The following is a 17,898-nucleotide window of genomic DNA, read 5'->3' as shown; positions in this document are numbered from 1 at the left end:
AGGTGTTTTTGCCCACAGAACCACCACTCACTGGATGCATTTTGTTCTGTAAACTCTATATTGTTGTGCATGAAAATCGCACAAGTATCAGTTTCTGAGGTACTCAAACAAACCTGTCTGGCACTAACAACTATTCCACGGTCAAAGTCACAGATCACATTTCTTAGCCGTTCTGGCGTCTGTACAACAACTGAACCCCTTGACCATGTCTTCATGCTTTTATGCATTCAGTTGGTGCCATATGATTGGCTACCTAGATACATTAACAACCATTAATTAGTGTACCTAATGATGTTTGTCCAACTGCTGTAACCTACATTATTAGTTATGTTTAGTAACAGCTTGTTTTACAGGAGGAGACAGAATAAGAAAAGATTCAAGATTCTGATACAGGGCGGCCTGTAGCGTAGTGGTTAAATGACTGGGACACGCAAGGTTAGTGGTTCTAATCCCGGCATAGCCGCAATAAGATCCGCACAGCCGTTGGGCCCTTAACCCTGCATTGCTCAAGGGGAGGATTGTCTAATCAACTGTACGTCGCTCTGGATAAGAGCGTCTGCCAAATTCCAATAATGTAATGTAATGAAACAAAAAGTACAAGCATTTCTTTTTTTAATGAAACGAAAAACACTAGCCTAGCTCGGCTACACATTTTAAGATAGGTCTTCATAGTGTTAGAATTATATTGCCATAAAATTCAGACTTGAGAATTACAAAAATAATTCAACGTTGTCTTTAGATTTGCTGAGAACGTTGCACGTTTATTGTCCAAAAGAATATTCTAGGGCAGTGCATAGACGACATTTTTAGGCACATAACCCAAGACAGTTACACCTCATTCATTAGGGTAAACGACCTCTTACAGTCTTCGACCAGTGAATTTACACATGCACAATCTGCACACCCGTCTCGTCTAATAAAATGGCACCTGATTCTTGTACAGCCAATAAAATCCCGTTACATTTCATGAACACTGACCAATGAAAAATCTTACGTCGAAGTTAGACAGATTCCATTGGATTCACATAAAAATCTAGTAATGCAATTGGTCATCAATTTCATTAATATGAAAAATATCGATTGCGAATGGTACTCAACTGGACCACTTGATTGGACCGTCGACATGTCCTCATGACATGTCCTAATATATTATTCATGACTTCCCGCTTCAACAACAGAATCTGTGATTGTGCGGTCGCTAAGTTGTTGTCCAGGTAGTTTTGAACCACAATTTTAAGTCGCCATTCATTGAATACAGTTTGCTTTGAATAGTAATCTGTTATACACGTAATGTCGTCTTTGTGGAAACCGTTTTCAGTGTCCGAAGCACCGTGTGATCGTATTAGTCTGAGACGAAGATGCTCCCAGCAATCGCATCCCGCTGTATTGACCCAGAGTCCATCCCCCAGTTTGTGTGCTGTGTCTGGCACGGCGATGTCGCGTTGTTCGCCGGAAATCTCCAAGTGGGGTTCGCCAAAGAGAACGTTATCCGCTGCGGCGATCGGGGGCAGAAAGATAACACACCCAGGGAAAGCTATTTTAGCAGGTATGTTAATTGATTGTTTGTTCCCCTAAGCCGAGACAGACCAAATAATCACAGTCATTTGCGAGTCACTTTGTATTGCGACCAATGAGGTGCGTGGATCGATCTAACTAGCTACACCTCGGGCATATTATTCTGAATTGTATTCAAATGCTAGATAGATAGCTAGCTAGCCACTAAGATGTCAAAAATGCTTTGTTTTAGAATTTTAACGAAGCTAATTTGTGCAGCAAGAAACCCCCTTGTGCTCACCTGCTAACCTGTACTCTTGCGTTATGGCAAATGCATTAGCTAACACCCATCAACAACATATTGATCGGTAGCTACTCTACCCACGACGAGCTGCACTGCAGACCCTGTGTTATTTCTATTTTAGGAGCGCATTGCTCGCATACCTTGAACTAGCTCCCAAACCAGCGTCACACCCATTCTTTATTGCTGCACGGGAGGGAGTGGGGGTTGTAGTTAAGTTGATCAAATTAGTTTAATTAATAGTTATACTCGTTTCTATTTGCGATCAGAGCCGTTGTATTTTAGAACATAAATAGCACCGTTAACCCCACAGCAGAATTGACAGTAATTTTTTCTGACCAGGAGGGGATCATCTTTTCTCATGTGCTCACAGGTGGAATCGCAGGGGGCATTGAGATCTGCATAACCTTCCCCACAGAATATGTGAAGACACAACTGCAGCTGGACGAGAGAGCCAACCCACCCAGATACAGGGGAATTGGTGAGAGCTGTAAAGGCCAATGGAGGGGGGTAAGGTTTGGGGGTGGAACATTGGCGTGGGGAGAGATTTTGGGGCATGGCCCTCTATGCACATTGAATTGACAGGCCACATACCTGGGCCTGAACAGCAGGGTTGGGTCCTGCTGAATTTCAGTTCCTGAAATGAACCTGAATTAATGACTTGGAAAAAGAAATAGTCATAGAACATTGAATTCAATTTCAGAAATTGAGCCTGTTGAAGTAGGACTGACCTTAACCCTGCTGACCAGACTGTATGCTGACTGTGCATGTGCACATGTATGTGTATGTCCCAATGTTTTGTGTCTTCTGAACCATAGGAGACTGCGTGAAGTTGACGGTCCAGGATCATGGACTGCGGGGTCTATACCGTGGCCTTAGCTCCCTGCTCTATGGGTCCATTCCAAAATCTGCTGTCCGGTAAGACCACTGGAAAGGAGGGAGAGAGGGTGCAAAGGGCCCTGGGCTGTTTGTTTCTGAGTCTGTGCTCAACCCCCCCCCATTCCAGGTTCGGCACCTTTGAGTTGCTAAGCAACCCCATGCGGGATGCTAACGGTCGCCTGGACAACACGCGCAGCCTGCTGTGCGGGCTTGGGGCGGGCGTGGCAGAGGCCGTCCTTGTGGTCTGTCCCATGGAGACCATCAAGGTGAGCAGGGCGGCCATTTCCTGTGTCCCGCCGGCAGTGAACGTGTCGCGTCGGCTTGGCCAAACTGCACTATAATTTCCTTTTATTATCAAGTATCTTTTACCTGAGGTTTATACAGAAATAAGCTGCATTTACATTATGAATTCTAGAGTAGTTTCTCTTGCCAATTCATTGCAAAGCCATGCAAATCAGTTTTGCTGAGCATGACAGAAAAAAGATCCATTTAAAGAAATTAATACAGGTGTTGTCCTATTTATGTATTGAGAATTCAAAAGATCTGTACAGTTTTATCTACATCTAAAATGTGTTAGCCTCCATTTTTTGTCTGTTTTAACTCTCAATTTCTCTCTCTCAGGTGAAGTTCATTCACGATCAGTGTTCCCTGCAGCCTCGTTACAGAGGGTTCTTCCATGGCGTGAGCGAGATCATCAGAGCCGAAGGTTAAGAAATGCCGCTGCTCCTGTGTTTGCATGTCACAAGCACTGGAAAAAGATCTTCATTTTAGAGTTTTTACTTAGCAAAAAGCTCATTTTCGGCGTCCCAGTCATGTACCGTAGCCACTAGCGCACAGGCTGCATCCTTGGAAATATTTCAAGTGATGTACCTACATCCAATTTATTTCCTTTTTGTTTTCCTGATTACCCAGGAAATCCTGATTTTAATACCATAGATTAACCAGTGACAGAGGATTTGGGTGTCATAGGCACACACATACAGAGCTTTTCCACTAACAGCTGACAGTGGGGCAGAATGTTCAAATACCAGTGGTCCCCAGAGACATGTAATCCTCATTACTCAGGGGAAAATATCTAATGTGTTGCCAGTGTCTGACAGGAAAGCTGTTTGTTCCTGTGTATAGGAATCCGAGGGACTTACCAGGGCTTGACAGCAACCGTGTTGAAACAAGGCTCCAACCAGGCTATTCGCTTCTACATCATGAACTTGCTCCGCAACTGGTATAAAGGTGAGACTGATGTGTTCATTGCCGTTATATTTAAAGTAGGGAGCTGAAATGCCCCTACTATATTCACCCCAGTTGTGGTCTATCTTTTATGAATTTATGACTTTATACTTTTTTGTTTGCTGAGAGTAGTAAAGGCCAATGTTGGGGGTGAGGTACTAGATGCCGTATTACGGTAAATGTAAAAGTGCTTTTGACTCATTTTTTGCCAGTGGAACTGCCCTTTGTTAGGTGTAAAACAGTTGAGTGTGTGTGCGGAAGCAGAGACAGACATCCGCAGTTTGACCAGAGGTCGTGTTCCCTAGGCGATGACCCCAGGCGGGAGATGCACCCCCTGGCGACGGCAGCTTTCGGGGCAACAGCTGGGGCCGTGAGTGTGTTTGGAAACACGCCGCTCGACGTGGTCAAGACCAGGATGCAGGTGCGTGTGTGTAGGGCTCCACACGACCCAAGGCCACCAAATGTGTCAGCAAATATGGGCGGCCTGTAGCGTAGTGGTTAAGGTACATGACCCTGTAGCGAAGTGGTTACGGTACATGACCCTGTAGCGAAGTGGTCAAGGTGCATGACCCTATAGCGAAGTGGTTAAGGTGCATGACCCTGTAGCGAAGTGGTTACGGTACATGACCCTGTAGCGAAGTGGTCAAGGTGCATGACCCTATAGCGAAGTGGTTAAGGTGCATGACCCTGTAGCGAAGTGGTTAAGATGCATGACCCTGTAGCGAAGTGGTCAAGGTACATGACCCTGTAGCGAAGTTGTTACGGTACATGACCCTGTAGCGAAGTGGTTACGGTGCATGACTGGGACCCACACGGTCGGTGGTTCGATCCCCGGTCTAGCCACAATAAGAGCCGCACAGCCGTTGGGCCCTTGAGCAAGGCTCTTAACCCTGTATTGCTCCAGGAGAGGATTGTCTCCAGCTTAGTCTAATCAACTGTATGATTCTCTGGATAAGAGCGTCTGCCAAATGCCAATAATGTAATGTGTCTGCATTATTAGCAGAGCATCAGCACAAGAGGCCCTGATTTCGCCACTTAATTTTCTCAGACAAATAAACAGGGTTCTTTGTAAATACCTCACTTTAAGTAATGAGGAAAAATTGTCAATTTGTGTCAGTATATGTGGAGACTGTATTATGCTTATTATATTTCACCAATGAAAACGAGTGTCTAAGCAAAGTGGATGTTTCTAGTACAAATTAGCACAAACCTTCAGCCTCTCTTCACGAGATGCCAGGACGAGAGCATTTGCTGTGCTCTGCAGTAAGTCCTTAGCTTTGTATAACAGCTCATCTTGCTTAACAGGAGAAAATGTGGCCCTGAATGGTTTACAGTAAATAACATTTTACAGGCAGTACTGTAGCTGAACAATAGGGCTGAATGACATAACACTATACCAAATGCTATGCATCTCTTAGTCTTAAATGTTTTCCCATCGTTGAACGATACACTGGTGCAGAAAGTGGAAATTATGAAGAAAAGAAAAAAAACAAAAAACACTAGGAATATGACAACCTAGGTTTTACACCTTTGTTGTTTGTCATAGGTCACTCTGCACAACAGTGTTGGCTAAAATAAGATAAAATTAAGTAAAGATGAGATGTAGCTTATGGTTGATGTTTCCCAGGCTCACAGAAAACCGGCAGGCTTTCCGCAGGTTACGACGCATTGGAAAGCTATCCATGCCCATAGAAACTGCCGGCTGTCCACAGTGAGCCAGCAGTTATCTGTGGAGGCAGGTCAAACTGCATTTCTAAGATGGCACAGAATACTTCACTCCGCAGAGTGAATCTTATTATGAAGCTGCCAGCCCCCACAGTAGAGACCCAAAGGAGCCTTGTGAAATCAAAGGTTTACATTTCATTCAGGAGAGGACTTGTTCAGCTGGTTGCATTTAAAACCGTGTGCATATCATACGGAATGTTAAATGGACTGCAGTGAATTGGATCACATGTCCCTATTTGAAAGTTGTCATCTTAAAAATAAACAGTTATATTCTAATAAAACACAGTTTTATAATTTTTGATTTGGGCATGGGCCATCATGTTCAATAACATGGAGGTCTGAAAAAAGTAGGGTATACCCCTGGTGTGTGTGCGTTTGTGATTTTAGTGTTGTTTTTTGTGTTTTGTTTTTGTTAAGGGGTTGGAGGCTCACAGATACAGGAACACTGTGGACTGTGCTTTCCAGATACTGCGCAATGAGGGGCTACAAGCGTGAGTGCTGCTGCTGGTCCCCTCTGGCCAAAACACAGTGCCCACCCCGACACAGATAAGGCACTCGCATGCACACGCTCTCTGTTGCCCGCTAGCTTCAATTGTCAGCCTCATAACCCGCCACTACTATGACTAGGCTGACACTCTGATGGAAGTCCACCTAACTTTCAGAGATATGCTTCGCCAATAACCCAATGGTCAGTTGCTTCTTTTAATCAACCTGAACTCATCTAGGCAGGGCTCCAATTGGACCTGTGTATCTCAATGCTGGTTAAAGCTTGATTAAAAACCAATCAGACTGCCAGATTTATTGTTTTTATCAGGAACCAATCGTACATACTGCAGCTTCCTCTTCCATGTGCTCTGTTGGGGAAAGGCCGCTGCCTTCTCCTGTAACTCTCAGCTGGGAGCATTGTGGGGGGGGGGGGGGGGAAAGAAGATTAAACCAGCCCATAAATATTATCCAATTCAGTGAAGGTAGGTTAAATATAAGGAGACTCAAAGGGGCAATTTTAAAAAGACGATGCTAGGAAGTGGTTGAGCAGTGAGTGGGGGTGTCCAGAAGATGCACCACGGTACTGCAAATGGCATAACTGAGAATTTGACCCATGACTAAGCTGTTCTGAAAACATCTGGAGATCTCATGGTCTGGGTTAAGAGACCAGCTGTGCCATAACCTGTGTGTGGTCCTTCTGCAGGTTCTACAAGGGCACTGTACCACGGCTGGGGAGAGTGTGCCTGGACGTGGCCATAGTGTTTGTCATCTACGAAGAAGTCGTCAAGACGCTCAACAACTTCTGGAAGACGGAATGAAGAAAAAATTGAGGGAGAGTGGGGGAAGGAGAGAGCAAGTAAGAGAGAAGAGAAAGACAAGATATGTGGGGAGAGACAGGGGAGTGAGGAAAGAAATGGGAGAATAGGAGTGAGCTAGTCAGATATAGAGGGAAAGTAGCCATGTTTGTACGCACAAAGTTTTTCTAACTTAACATAGGGAGATATGCATTACGTATGTTGACAAGCACTGTTTCCATTTGTGTCTTTTACAGCTTAACCACACCAGTTGAAGTGTCTTCAACTTCACCAAGCTTTGACTAAGTATATCAGTGACCAGTGGCAATATACTCAGCTTCACAGTGAAGTCCGCATCTGCATTCGAGGCACACAAGAGGCCCGAGATCAGTGCGAACAGCCTATAAATGCAGCCAGCCACGATTCTTTGGGGACACATTTATTTGTACGCCCATCTGAATGTCATCAGTCTATATGTGGCCTCATGTTTTTTTTCATTAAAAGGCCTTGCTGTACTTCTTCCAAGCATGGAGAGTATTCATAAACCAGCAAAACTGGGCATATCTTAACCTTGTCTTACGAGTGGCAACCTTGCCGTTTACTTTGATAGCGTTCTGCCAGCTGAAGCCATTAGTTAGCATTGGGTAGCACTCTATGGCATTGGCGTAGAGAGAGGTTTGCGAAATTAGGATGGGGATGAGTCAGTCGTTCATTCACGAAAAGTTGACATGGATTCTAAATGTTGCTTTTAATCTAATGTTGGTTTTTTCAAGGGCTTGTCTTGGCCTTAAGCCAGTGCATCTAAACTCACGCCTGTAAGCTTTTAATCAAACTTTTTGCAGCTGGGATGGGTCATTTCAGCTTGTCCGCTGGCTTCTGTTCTGCCTCTGCTTTCATCGGTTTGCTTGAGTTTGGTTAATAAGTCAGACACCCTGGTGTTCCAAGTGAACATCACTTCCTAACCGGAAAGTACATTTTAAATAGAAATAGGCTGCGTTATCATTTCAGTTTGTCGGATTACTTACTGGATTTGCTGCCAAGTGTTAAGCACTCGCTGTTGCCTACCTGAAAGCAGAGGCTCTGATTGGTAGTTCCTCTCAAATTAGCTTGTACAGTGCACCTGCGAGTACACTAGAAACTTAAACAAGACTACCATCAGCATAAAGAGCCATTTCACTGATGAAAGCAGTATGCCAAAACCTCTGAATACTTTCAGAACGTTGGGCCCTCTGGAACACGACTGCCCATCCCAGCTTCAGAGAGAAGACTTCAGAGAGATGAAAGAAACCTCACCTCTCCAAAAATACACAGCCTTGTGCCAAGCCTTTATTGTTGTGGCCTTCTTCAGCACAATCTACGCAGCACCTGCACAGGCATGGTCAGTTCCACCACCTACTGCTATTTTTAGCATGTCTTTCAGAAATGGAGAAAAAGACAATGGCTTTCTTGGACTGTGTTCATTGCTTTATTATGAGAAAGTGTGCAGTGTGGACAAACTGGCCAGTAACGTCTGGAGCTCCTAATGCATTTGTGTGCTTCAGTACCGAACAATTTGACAAACATTTCAGATTTCAGAACTGACCACCAAAGGGAATTATGACATCGTCATTAAGTTGCTGTGCACGATAAAGCAAAACCTTATTCACTTGATTGACAAATGTAATAATTGATAACCATTTGTGGATTGTGAAATGTTGAGTGCAGAATAACACACAGAATTGGTGCTGGCGCTGATCCCTGAAACTGCAGATCCACACAACTCTTTCTCCTCTGAAATGCATGATTGTGTTCCGCCAGCAGTCTGCCAACAAGTTACTGTGCAAGCCTCTGAAATGTATTTCACCTATCATCTTCACCTGGGTCAGAGGTGTACAACTTCAGGACTTAAATGACTGAATAAACTGAAAAACCTGTATTGTGTTGCCTAATTCCTGTTATGGAAAAGTAAACCACCTACGCAGCAGTCCTGAATTCAGAGAAAAGTACACAGTATTGTATAACACACCAGGTATATTTACGCAAAACTTCCATATGACTAACTGTGCCACCATGCCCAGATCTCTCACTGGGCCCAAGGCTCCATCCTGCATCCTGGTTTGGCCTCAACACTGCATAATATTTTTAATAAGATAAATACTACTCTTTTGTAGTAGTAAAACCTTAAAGCTTCCTTAAGGGCCCTGTGCAAGAATGCTTTCTTGCATTTGAATTGGTCATTAAGCCTGTTCACATTTGCTTTTAATGTGAAGTATGCTTGACATGGGTGCATCAATCCTGTATGTAATCACTTCCACTTTTGACTAGAAACCCACTAAACTGCACCACTGATTGGTTGAAATGTGAATGCCATGTGTATTCCTCATCTATCAAATCGAATGACATCCTTCAAATCAAAAGTAAATAAGATTTGTAATATTTGTTTTCTTTGATTCATTGTGATTCAGTATACTTCTGATTTTAAGCAAATCTTATACTCACAGCTATGACAGATATCAGTAGATCTACACGTTACTAGAGCTCTGTCATGCGGAAAAATACTTTGGGACTGTCACTGACTCCAGAGGACTGGACTGGTGCATTTATTCAAAACAGGAATGAGAAGTAGCGAACAATGGGGGAGTCCGTATTTTATATGCATTTACTCAGAAAATGAGTAAATATAGAGACATTTATACAAAGCAAAGATGAGCTTGCAACTTCATCCATATCAATTTCCATGTATGACATCACCTCCAAAGACAGTAAGGATTAAGTGAAGATCATCATGGAGAAGCAGTGGTTCAATTACCCTCACATGACTTGACCTCGAGGCAGTGAAGGTCTTTATCACTGGGCAGAGAGGTGCGTTGTGGGTAAAGGATTAGGTTCACTCTGAGCTCCTTTAAAATGTCCCTTTAGCGGTCCGTTGGTGATGCACGGTGATGCCGGGTTGCGAGGCACCAGGCTGGTGAAGTTTTTGCACAGTGCAGATAACTGCTGAAGAACTACCTCCTCCATCTGGAAAAATGGAAGTTACAAGCATCAAAACAATGGAAAGTATATTCTGATCTGCGATTTACAAAATGGAACTGAAGTCACTCACATCCTTAGACACTTGTCTTTCCCACCGCTGGCCACTCTCTGTCCATCTGGACTCCAGTCCACAGCAAAGACCTTTACACACACACACACACACACACACAGCATCAGAAAAAGGCTAATAAAAATCAGGCAGACCCGCGTTGGTGCAGAAACCCGCAGGCCTGGCCGTGGCCAGCAGAGGGCGCTCACCTCGTCGGCGTGCCCAGGCAGGTCCACGCTCAGCTTGCCCGTCTTCACGTCCCACACTTTCAGGGTGCTGTCGCTGCTCCCGCTCACCAGAAGCCTGCTGTCCGCCGACCAGGACACCTGGTACACGGCCGCCACGTGCCCCCTCAGGGAGCTCAGGTACCTGCAGAACACGAGCCCCAACACTAGCACCTCCAGAGCCAAGTACACACCAAGAGCCACCGTGTTAGCGGCCTTTATCTGCCCCGTTTATACCTCTGTCATGAGGCAGTGTGTACAGAAATGTGCGCACACACACACACACGCAAAGAAACAAAAGTGCGTACGCACAAGTGCCCATGTACATGCGCAAATGCTTACAGGCAGACACACAATCTTTGCCTCTCTGGTGCCACCTAACTTCATTCGCCAGGCTCATAAACCTACACTACTACAAGCCTGACCATCAGTTGATGTGAGAGATGTCTGCCCAATGTCCAGGTGCTTTGGTGCTAGAGCGAGGGGGGTATTTCACAGAGCAGGGTTACTCACTTGCCCGTCTTGCCGTCCCAGATCTTGATGGACTTGTCGAAGGAGGCGCTGGCCAGCAGGCGCGTGTCGGGGGAGAAGAGCACCTCGTTGATGAGGGCGTGGTGCCCCGTGAGGCGCGCCAGGGGCTTCTTGTCCTCCGCCGGGTTCCACAGGTACAGCGTGAAGTCATCAGAGCCCGACACCAGCCGCTCCGCCCCCTGACCCTGCGAGGGAGGGAGAGAGAGAGAGAGAGAGGGAGAGGGAAGGGGAGAGAGGGAGAGAGAGAGAGATGGAGGGGGAGAGAGAGAGAGATGGAGGGGGAGGGAGAGAGAGATGGAGGGGGAGGGAGAGAGAGAGGGAGGGAGGGAGGGAGAGAGAAAGGGAGGGAGAGAGAGAGAGACAGAGGGAGAGGGAGAGAGAGAGGGAGGGAGAGAGAGAGAGGGAGGGAGAGAGAGAGAGGGAGGAGAGAGGGAGGGAGGGGGATAGAGAGAGAGACAGGGAGAGGGAGAGAGATGGAGGGAGGGAGAGAGGGAGAGAGATGGAGGGAGGGAGGGAGGGAGAGAGATGGAGGGAGGGAGGGAGAGAGAGAGAGGGAGGGAGGGGGAGAGAGAGAGGGAGGAGAGAGGGAGGGAGGGGGAGAGGGAGGCAGAAAGAAGGGGGAGAGAGGGAGGGAGGGAGAAAGAAGGGGGAGGGAGCAAATGTTTGAAATCTACAAATTACACACATATCCACAAACTCAAGACAAGTGCCTGAAAAATAGAGTAAAGACTTAAGAGTCTGCACACTGAACACATGAATTTCATGACACCAGAAAGTAACATTTTGAGTCCTCCGTCAGACTCGAAACTTTAATTTCTGGTGTTATTACACTTGCAATATGTGGGAACATATACAGTGTGTGAACTCTTCCTCTTTACTTAGGAAGAAAACTTTTGACATCAATGTGCACTCTGAACCCTCACACCATACAGTACACCGTGATCACAAACTCAAACACACAAACACCAGACTTACCCTCACACTGTTATATCTCTGCAGGGCTTTCTCCTTCAGCTGCTCCACTGTACAAAACACACAAATGTACCTTAAGAGTCTGATGTAGATATGGCTTGAAAGCACAATCTCATAAATATGCACACACACAATGATCAGGCCTGACCAAAGCAGAAGAGACAGAGCATAAGACAGGGAGATAACTGACGTGACCCAGTGAGATCCTGGGCGTTGATGGTGGCGGTTGCGGGATCGAACGCTCCGGTCCGGAGAACGTAGTCCGTGCTGAGCGCCAGGGTGTTAACCCAGTGGGCGTGGCCCTGCAGGGTGCGGCATTGCACCCCCTGAAACAGAGTGTGATATCATTTGAATAATTAAAAATAATAATAATATGTTATTATCCAAAGTAACTTACAGTTCATTCGACTCAGCAGGGTACAATCCCCCTGTGGACTTGAGGGCCTTGCTCAAGGGCCCGACAGTGGTGCGGATCTTATCGTGAAACCTCTGGAAGTCACCACTTCTACACACCAAAAGCGTTTGTACATTGTACACACACATATACTGGTGGATTCCCTACAAGTGACACGATGTGTCATGCAGGGATACACATACAGCAACATGCCCCAACACACTGGAGTGGAGAACAAGCACATGCGCGCGCACGCGCACACACACACGCACGCACACACACACACACACACGCACACACGCACGCGCACACACGCACACACGCACGCGCACACACACGCGCGCACACACACGCGCGCACACACACGCGCGCACACACACGGGCGCACACACACGGGCGCACACGTACAGCAATATACCCCAACACACTGTGTGTGGAGAACAAGCACACGCGCACAGACTTACGTCTTTGGCTCTCCACACTTTGATGGTGCGGTCCTGAGAAGAGGTGAAGAGGAGGCCGTCTCCCCCCCACTTCACACAAGTGACTGACTGAGTGTGCCCCGTCAGGATCTTCTCACAGCGCCCCAGGACCGTGTCCCAAATACGCACCGTGCAGTCTTTAGAGGAGCTGGCCAGATACCGGCACTCTGGGTTACTGGAGGAGAGCAAGGGGAGAATCAGTACGACAGAGGGGGAGAGAGAGAATGGGACTGACCTGGGGTGGGAAAGAATAAGTCTAAGAATAAGACGGCAAGGAAAACTGCAAAATGGACACCATGTGATCAAACGCACAAACGTGCCTAAATCATAGCATCAAACTACAATCAAGCCAACATTCTTCATCTGTATGTTTGAATATCACCATACAACCTGCGATTAGAATTTGTAATTTGTAGATACAGAAATATCACAAATTATTGATTTTATAAACACATGTAATGACATTTTAATGACATCATTTCTTTATTCTTTCTGACTGTTTTTCGCTCTTTTAATGCCCAGTGAAATGAAATGAACACTGAAAACACTCACAGGTGCAGCGGTTCCCAGCACAGCCATGTGATCCACTTGGAGTGTCCAGTCAGGGCCTTCCCGATCTGCTGTCCCGTGTTGGGGTCCCACAGGAACACCTGGGGGGGCAGCGCCAGGGCCCCGTCAGTCAGCCCACACAGATACACCTCTGTATATACGGCCCACCAGGACGTGTAGGAGAGTCGGAGACCCTTAACGGTGCTCAACTGCAGTGCTGGATACCTTCTATTCCTTCAGTCCGTATTCAGTCAAACTGTTAAGTCGGTAAATTAGTTGTGATAGCTTTAACATCCATGCAGAGGATATATCCCAGGATACAGGCCTTGTACAATTGGAGTGGTGCAATCAGGAAGGCATGTGTATCAAAGAGAACTTTGGTGGCAGGTAGTGCAGTTTGCATGTCATTTGTCCATTGTCACACTGCCATTATCTGTATTACCTGGATTGCTGTGTGTGTGTTATTGTGGTTTGTCACGCAAATAAAGTAATCAAATGATCTCATCTAATAAACCAGTAATTTCAGGCCTACACCCCTGCTTCAGGTTCAGTACATGATAACCTTTCACAGGTGGAATGGCTGGTTCTCATCTTACATTCTCATATTCTTCTGTTTGTTCATGAAGTTTCTGGTTATTCTGAGAAAAGGGCGGAACGGGCACGCACCTGGCTGTTCTTGCACCCCGAGGCCAACTTCCTGCCGTCAGGCGACCAGGCAATTGAGAGAACCCAGTGAGTGTGTCCTGAAAGAGAGACTCCCATATCACCATCTCTCCAGGAGGAGAAACGCGATACGTTTTCACACACGGTGTTGAAACCGACGGGGCTAAGCGCGGCTGAATTACGCACTGACCTCTGGCGGTGTGGTGAGGCGTCTCTGTCGTCAGGTCCCAGAACCTCACCGTCGTGTCCCCCGACCCACTGGCCAAGTACCTAGACGCCACGCAGCGCACACAGCAGTGGATCAAATGTTGCAGCTAAAACTATACACCATGTAAATTCATACATTCACGTGCCTTACATTCCACCTTAACCACCCCGATGTTACCGTATTTTATAATCCCTCCATTGTTGGGGGGGGGGTTTGCATTCAGTTTAGTAAAAGGCGACAAGTCTTATACAGACACATGTAATCTAATGACAGCCTCGTATATATAGTATATACAGTACTTCAATAAGAAAGTCTGTTATACAGACATTGCACTGCAGCCTTTAAAGGCCATCGGATAAGAGGTTAGTGAGAGTGGGGTCCTGAGCCAGAAAGGGTTCTAGTTTAAGCGGAGCCATGAGGGGGAAAAGAACAGAAGCCTCTGCACTGGCCGTAAGCCAGTGGTCCTCAATCCTGGTCCTGGAGAGGCGCGGAGTGCGCTGGTTTTTGCTGTTGCTCAGCACTTAACTGATGAATTAAAGCAGTTAATTACACAGTTAACTCATGTCACCTGGTTTCTTGGCTCTGAATTGATTGCTGATATTAAGGCGAAAACAAAAACCAGCACACCCTGTGGCTCTCCAGGACCAGGAGTGAGGACCACTGCCATAAGCACACTCATGCACCAGCCCCAGGCCTGGCACTTACTTTCCCGTGGGGCTGAAGGCGACAGAGATGACGGCCTCAGTGTGTCCCTGCAGGGAGCTGGTGCAGCGGGCGACCGCGCGGACTCGAAACACGGCCTGGGGCTGGTACACCACCGGGAGCACCCGCTCCGTCTCCAGGTCCAGCGCCTGGACACACACGCGGAGCGACGACACGATCTCCGCCTCGTTCACGAAGAACGCCAACGGCACCGGCTCCTCCTGGCGGGAGAGGGAGAGGATGCAAAACATGTGGGCCAGCGATGGGACATTGTGATTCGCCCCCCACACCGTTTGCAATGAAGAGAGCGGACTTGTTTGAACCAATCAAAATAAACCTGCCACAGAAAAACACACAGATTGCATCACTTCAGTACCACCCTTAAACCACAGAATAAGAAGAAAAAGAACATCGACAACAGCAACAACTTCAGCTGCTCCCATTTTGGGTTTTAACCAAACCAGTGCCTTGTAACGGAGGCCCACATACCTTCTGCAAGAGTGCATTACAGACGAGCTGTAGTTTGTCTGGGGTGATGTCCATAGGCACATCAAAGGGGGACCCCAAGGCCTCGCCACCCTCATCTTGAAATTGGATCAACAGACGCTCTGACTCCTCACTCATCCTGTCCTGAAAAACAGCCAATAAGCAAAAGAGGTTCCCGAGGGGAGGTCCGATTTACACGCAACCTCTAAAGGCGTACACACCGATAACCGTTAAATATGTTCAGCAAATCAATATATTAAATATTTTAAATATGTTCATTATTAACCTCTCTGCCGCCTCTAAAAGTGTCAGACAAATACAAATAACGTTAAATTCCGGGTTAAAATAGCAAGATGGATTTATTTTCTGCGACTTAATCATAATCATTGATTAAGATACAGATCCATAAGCATAGATATGTTCAGAGAGGTATATTAATTTTGATATTTTTCCATTTTTTCTCCAAAACTATTTTATTCCATGAATGTGACATTTTTGCGGAAACATGAACTGCCAATACACTGCTATTTGTGTCTAGCTTCATACCTCTTTTAAGACTTAAACGTTACGTTAAGGCTTTTAACGCGTTACAGTTACAGACTTATGGTTACAGGGAATCGTCTGACGAGATAGGTTAGGTGAATGGGGAATAATATCTCAAAAATAAATCAGTACAAAGTTTGATGGCCACATAGGCAGAATATAGCTATAACATCTGAATCGTTCTATCTTGAAATTTAACTCGCTAGCTATGTACACGGTTTACTACAAAACGTGTACAGGACGATTCTTAAATCGAGAACATCTGACACCAACAACTAAATCAACAATATTATTAAGCAAACATATTGTAAATGAAACTAACTAACTTGCCTGGAAATTATCTTCAGTTGACAAGTAGCTATCACACGTGTTTTCTTTTTTTTGTTTAAAGAGCGCATGATGATTACATACCAGTGACGATATATTCGAGCGACAGGCAAGAGCAACAAAGACGAGATTGCCCTCTTGTGGAAATAGGAGTTTAAATATTTGCATCATTAGGAACAGCAGGGGAAGAATTTATAAAATACCTCTTGCTTTTTAACTGAACTCAGTGACCAAATTATTAGGTTAGCAGCAGAGAATGGTGTGAAAAAACATCCAGTGAGCAGAGTTCTGTGGGTTGTTGATGAGGTCAGAGGAGAAGGGTCAGACTGGTTGAAGCTGTCAGGAAGGTGACAGTAACACAAATAACTACACATTACAGTGTGTGTGGTATGCAGAAGAGCATTTCAGAACACACAACACTTCAAACCTCTAAATGGATAGACTACAGCAGTCTAATAAATACCTAATAAAGTGTTCACTGAGTGTGTATTTGTAAGTTAAATGTAAGTTATTTGCAAGTAATGAGAGAATATAATATGGATTTATACTGGTCCAGTCAAAAGAGCAAACATGTCATTTGGTTTAACTCGCATCATATAAAAAAAAGATTTCAAAAGAAACGTAACAATTCATGCTGCATCCATCCATGCCATACATACATACATACATACATACATATATACACATTTCCATGTGCATTTGGTACCTGTTGAGCAAATGTAAATACATAAATGTCAACATTAGTTTCTTAATTATTAATCCAAGTTTTGGTACCAGGAAGAAAGTATTTTATTTGTATATTTATATAGCCATGTATATAATTATTTTTGTCATGGCCTTGGGCTTTCTAATATATTACCTTAATGCATTTCTAATTTAGAATGTAACAGGTTAGAAATCACCAACAAAGACTAGAGCTTAGCCTTCAACTTTAATGTTCAATTTACAATAGCTGTTTATGTTTTAACCTGCTCCGTTTTACAATGCCAACCACGTTTTTTGCATTCATGGTTGTTGCCCTCCACCTGAATGTTGGCACAATACATTTTGGTTAACTTGAAACCCCTTCAGCTTCCTGAATGAATACAAATTGACTCAATTTATTGAGCTGTTCTGTGTGAACCTTGTCTTCTGATCATCTACAGTATGTATGTTCCCAGTTACTTCCAAAGGCTCTTTAGATTATTAATTATCATGAAGAGATATGAGCAGGTTATATCTTTTTGCTCTTTGGCTTTTCTGTTGAACTGCTGTGTACTTACAGTAACCAGCACCATGGGTATATTAGTTCAGTTTTAGTGTATGTTTTTGAAGGGCACATACAGTTTTTGTGTGAAGAAGAATATTGTAGGTATCAAGACCCCAGAAAGTGAACTGTGCTGTTAAAAAGAGGCATATAGTTCTCATCAGATTAACAGTAATTCCCTGAATTCTCATTTGATAAGTGCACATATAGTATGCAGTATACAGACAACAATACAAGACACAGGCCTGAGGGACACAAATACCGAAAACAAGTACAGCCAGGATGGACGTGGTGGTGGATATGGTAGTGAGGAGAGGCAGTTAAAAAATCCTATTCTCAGCACTACTACTACTACTAATACTAATACTACTACTACTGCTGCTGCTACTACTACTACTACTACTAACTACCACTAATACTACTACTACTACTACTACCACCACTAATACTACTAACTACCACTAATACTACTACTACTAACTACTACTACTGCTGCTGCTACTGCTACTACTACTACTACTACTACTACAACTACAAATAATAGCAGCAATAGATGAAAGAAGCAGGTAATATTGTAACAATTAAAGCACACAAGAGCAACACA

General features: G+C 45.0%; 2 protein-coding genes across 6 annotated transcripts; one reads left to right on the top strand and one right to left on the bottom strand.

Moving 5' to 3' along the window:
- The first annotated feature begins 1,105 nt into the window (after positions 1-1,105).
- Positions 1,106-8,821, top strand: slc25a1a (solute carrier family 25 member 1a). Of its 3 annotated transcripts, XM_061248930.1 has the most exons (11): positions 1,106-1,214; positions 1,319-1,546; positions 2,169-2,276; positions 2,614-2,713; positions 2,802-2,940; positions 3,296-3,380; positions 3,800-3,904; positions 4,207-4,322; positions 6,044-6,117; positions 6,816-6,968; positions 7,164-8,821. In XM_061248930.1, the coding sequence occupies exons 2-10, from the start codon at positions 1,435-1,437 to the stop codon at positions 6,928-6,930; spliced, it is 954 nt and encodes a 317-aa protein (XP_061104914.1). In that variant the 5' UTR covers positions 1,106-1,214; positions 1,319-1,434; the 3' UTR covers positions 6,931-6,968; positions 7,164-8,821. The 3 variants fall into 3 exon arrangements, with proteins under 3 accessions (XP_061104914.1, XP_061104913.1, XP_061104915.1); XM_061248929.1 differs by having other exon boundaries at positions 1,153-1,546; XM_061248931.1 differs by lacking the exons at positions 1,106-1,214; positions 1,319-1,546 and having other exon boundaries at positions 2,169-2,305.
- A 648-nt stretch (positions 8,822-9,469) lies between these two features.
- Positions 9,470-16,156, bottom strand: nle1 (notchless homolog 1 (Drosophila)). 3 transcript variants are annotated; one of them, XM_061248927.1, is made up of 13 exons: positions 16,052-16,156; positions 15,182-15,322; positions 14,696-14,913; positions 13,973-14,052; positions 13,786-13,862; positions 13,123-13,220; positions 12,553-12,745; positions 11,885-12,020; positions 11,698-11,744; positions 10,705-10,907; positions 10,177-10,336; positions 9,989-10,059; positions 9,470-9,903 (listed from the first exon to the last, which is right to left on the bottom strand). In XM_061248927.1, exons 2-13 carry the CDS (start codon positions 15,314-15,316, stop codon positions 9,891-9,893), a joined length of 1,431 nt encoding a protein of 476 aa, XP_061104911.1. In that variant the 5' UTR covers positions 15,317-15,322; positions 16,052-16,156; the 3' UTR covers positions 9,470-9,890. The 3 variants fall into 3 exon arrangements, with proteins under 3 accessions (XP_061104911.1, XP_061104909.1, XP_061104912.1); XM_061248925.1 differs by having other exon boundaries at positions 15,182-15,317; XM_061248928.1 differs by having other exon boundaries at positions 16,133-16,152.
- Between the last annotated feature and the right edge of the window lie 1,742 nt (positions 16,157-17,898).

The sequence above is a fragment of the Conger conger genome, chromosome 7, assembly GCF_963514075.1.
Source record: "Conger conger chromosome 7, fConCon1.1, whole genome shotgun sequence".
NCBI classification, from domain to species: Eukaryota; Metazoa; Chordata; class Actinopteri; order Anguilliformes; family Congridae; genus Conger; species Conger conger.
Note: the sequence above shows the minus strand (reverse complement) of the source record. Positions and strands in the feature narration are given on the sequence as shown.